The 3324-nt window shown below is 65.6% G+C and overlaps 1 protein-coding gene across 1 annotated transcript in view; it reads left to right on the top strand.

Moving 5' to 3' along the window:
- Positions 1-2945, top strand: part of SLC25A22 (solute carrier family 25 member 22) — a 4924-nt gene extending 1979 nt beyond the window's left edge. The window contains exons 5-9 of the mRNA XM_024748993.1: positions 441-559; positions 677-851; positions 934-1088; positions 1181-1256; positions 1335-2945. Coding sequence (XP_024604761.1) covers positions 441-559; positions 677-851; positions 934-1088; positions 1181-1256; positions 1335-1473 — 664 coding nt within the window. The 3' untranslated portion in view covers positions 1474-2945. The remainder of the gene's footprint in view (positions 1-440; positions 560-676; positions 852-933; positions 1089-1180; positions 1257-1334) is intronic.
- Positions 2946-3324: the final 379 nt, after the last annotated feature.

Below are 3324 nucleotides of genomic sequence, written 5' to 3'. Positions count from 1 at the left end.
CCCGTCCTCCTCCTCCTCCTCCTCTGTCCCCAGATGCTGAGTCAGTGGTGCCCAGGCCCCAGGGGTCCTTGGCCCCCAGCCACTGCCTGCTGCCCCTTGTAGGTTGGGATTTCGGGGGCACTGACCAGTTTTCCCCATCACCCAAGGGTGGGGCTGAAAGGCCAGTAGTCCCTTGGAGCACTTGAGCCGCCCCCCCCCACTGCATTTCTCTTTGCTCTACAACGGCCCCTTGGCCCTTCCCTGGCCCTGCCAGGAGCCATCTGTCAACTGGGCTCAGCGCCTGTTGCTGGAGAGCCTGGAGGGTGTCTGAGGCTGCGGAGGTCTGTACCCCACAGGGCTGCCTCCGCCTCCACCCCTCCCACGCCCCCTCACTCCTGGGTGCACTGGGAGGCCCCCGGGGCCTCTGACTCTTCCTTGCAGCCCCACCCTCTTTACTGCAGGCAGAAGTTGACCCTGTTCAAGGAGATGCTGGCGGGCTGCGGGGCCGGCACCTGCCAGGTGATCGTGACCACGCCCATGGAGATGCTGAAGATCCAGCTCCAGGACGCAGGCCGCATTGGTGAGGGCGCGGGGCGGCAGGGCAGCTGGGCGGGGGAACTAGCCGGGCCCCTGCCCTGCCGCCACCGCGTGCCTCGTGCCGAGAGGGAGACCAGCAGGCCGTCCCCTTTCTCCCCAGCCGCCCAGAGGAAGACCCTATCTGGCCAGGCCCAGCTTTCCGGCCGGGGGGGTGCCCAGCCCCCCGTGGAGCCTCCAGCTGCACCCCGGCCCACAGCCACTCAGCTGACCCGGGACCTGCTGCGGAGCCACGGCATCGCCGGCCTCTACAAGGGACTGGGGGCCACGCTGCTCAGGTAGGGGGGCAGGGAGGGTTGGGGGCGGCCCGCCCACCTGCCCCTCACCTCCCAGCCAGTCACCACCTCCCTCCCTCCGCAGGGATGTCCCCTTCTCCATCGTCTACTTCCCCCTCTTTGCCAACCTGAACCAGCTGGGCCGGCCGGCATCTGGGGAGAAGTCTCCTTTCTACGTGTCCTTCCTGGCCGGCTGTGTGGCTGGGAGCGCGGCTGCCGTGGCTGTCAACCCCTGTGATGGTCAGTGCCCAGGCCTGGGCCCGGGTTGGGGACGGGGCTGAGGAGTGGGGTCGGCAGTAAGGGGCCCACACTGACCCGCACGCCCCCTGCAGTGGTGAAGACCCGGCTCCAGACGCTCCAGCGCGGCGTCAACGAGGACACCTACTCGGGGTTCCTGGACTGCGCCAGGTTGGTGAGCCCCCGGGGGGTGCGGGGCGGGGGTAGGGCGGCCCCAGCCCTGCAGCTCTGACTCCCCTCCCCCGACAGGAAGATCCTGCGGAACGAGGGCCCCACAGCCTTCCTGAAGGGTGCTTACTGCCGCGCCCTGGTCATCGCCCCGCTGTTCGGCATTGCTCAGGTGGTCTACTTCCTGGGCATCGCCGAGACCCTGCTGGGGCTGCCGTGAGTCCAGCCCTGAGCCCGGCAGCCACCCCACGCCCTCCAGCTGAGCGGGACCAGAGTGGGGCCAGAGCCAGGCAACGCACCCGGATGATGCGAGAATCTCTCCCCACATGGACGTGGGGGTGGGGGGAGAGGAAGGGGTGCAGGGTCCACACAGTGTGCGCACGTGGGCCTGGTGGGGTTCTGCCTGCACAACTGCTGGGATCAATGTCTTATGTAGAAAACTCAGAAATCTTTACATTCCTGGAGCCAGCCCTGCCCACCTTGGCCCCCCTCTGAACACCCCTAGGGACAGAGCTGGTCTCTGGACTGGGGGCCCCCAGGCCTGGGCTGGGCAAGCTGGACCCTCCCCTCCAGTCTACCAGCTCCCGTCCCCGAGGCTTGGCCCCTAGTCCACAGAGGGGACCCTGCACAAACCTATTTATTAACTTGCTGAGCACAAGTGGCTTTGTCCATCCCTCCGTCTGTCCGTCCAGCCTCCCCTGCCGCTGTTCTCGCCTTGGCCAGCCTTGTGGGAGGATTGGGCTCTCCTGCCCCCCATATTGAGCCAGGAATCCTAGGCTGGGGGTCACCCTGCGTTCTGACTCCCAGGACAGGTTCCCCGCCCCCACCGTGGGACCCAGCCTCCCTCCTGGTAGGCCCCTTGGCCTCCAGCCCAGGCTGGGGACCCAGGGGTGTGAACTCGGGGCGCATGTACGAATGTTGTGGGGAGTAGCTAGTGGCAGCCCTTTGCTGGCCTGGCCCCTCAGGGATGGGGCTGCTGGGGAGACTGCTGCCTTTCCCCACATGGCCAGGCGTGTGCGTGTGCGTGCGTGCGCGCACATGTGCTGTGTGTGCCCTAGACTCCCCACTGCCCCCCGTCCAGAAATTCATTTCTCCGGCCTGCCCCCTCCTGCTGCACCTTTAGTAGACCCCTCTTCTGAGACCACCACCCTGGTGCAGGATTGGCCATAGGGGAGGGCAGGCACGAGGACCAGTCTGGAGCCTGGGAGCGTGTGCTCCTCTTGCAGGGGTGCCAGGAGCTGCCCCTCCAGCCTTCCCAGTGCCCACACTGCTCTCTGGGCCTCTGCGTACGGCCCCGCAACAATTAGTGAAGCTCCGCCCTCCCAGCGTCCCCACCCCCACCCCCGCCCCACTGATGTGAATTGCGGCAGAGGCTCACCTGCCCTGCCCCGTCCCCAGCCACGTGATCGTGTTGGTGATTGGTCTGACGTGCCGGTGCTGTGTTCCCCCACCCCCCGGGCCCCCTCTCTGGAGGCCCCTCCCAGTGACACTACCTGGGGCTCAGGCCTGGGCCCCGCAGTTTGCGGTTGCTCCTGGGAGCTGCCCTCTCCCGTCACATCTGTACCTTGGAAGCTGCTGCTGCTGCTGCTGCTTACAGAATTATATATTTTTTCTTTCGAATTCAAGAGTTTTAAGAAGTTGTAACTTTTTGTGTCTTGTCATGTAAGAAGATAAATAAATATTCTAAGTAGATGCCTCTTCTCTGAGACTCTGGTAGCGGTGAGAAGGGGAAGGGCGCCCTCCTTTTCTGGTAACTGGCTCCCCTCACCTGGCAGTCCTGGGTCCGTCTGCCCACCCACTGACGGGCACACTGGCTGGAGGGGGTCCTGGGTGGAGTGGCCTCCTGACTCCCTCACAGTCTGGGATGGGGTTGCGGAAAAGCCAGCCTCAGCCCCTCACCTCCCTGACTCTAAGCTGCCCTTGGGATCAAAAGCGGAGCTGGGTTTGGGGGACCCAGAGGTCTCAGCCAGCTCGGGGCGCTGTGGCGGCCGAGAGCAGGTGGGCGGGGCCAGCGCTGATGCGGTCCCGCTCCGCTTCTTGCGCCGGAAGCAGTGCATTGTGGGAAACTCCC

Source organism: Neophocaena asiaeorientalis, unplaced genomic scaffold (assembly GCF_003031525.2).
Source record: "Neophocaena asiaeorientalis asiaeorientalis breed wild unplaced genomic scaffold, Neophocaena_asiaeorientalis_V1.1 scaffold43, whole genome shotgun sequence".
NCBI lineage: Eukaryota > Metazoa > Chordata > Mammalia > Artiodactyla > Phocoenidae > Neophocaena > Neophocaena asiaeorientalis.
Note: the sequence above shows the minus strand (reverse complement) of the source record. Positions and strands in the feature narration are given on the sequence as shown.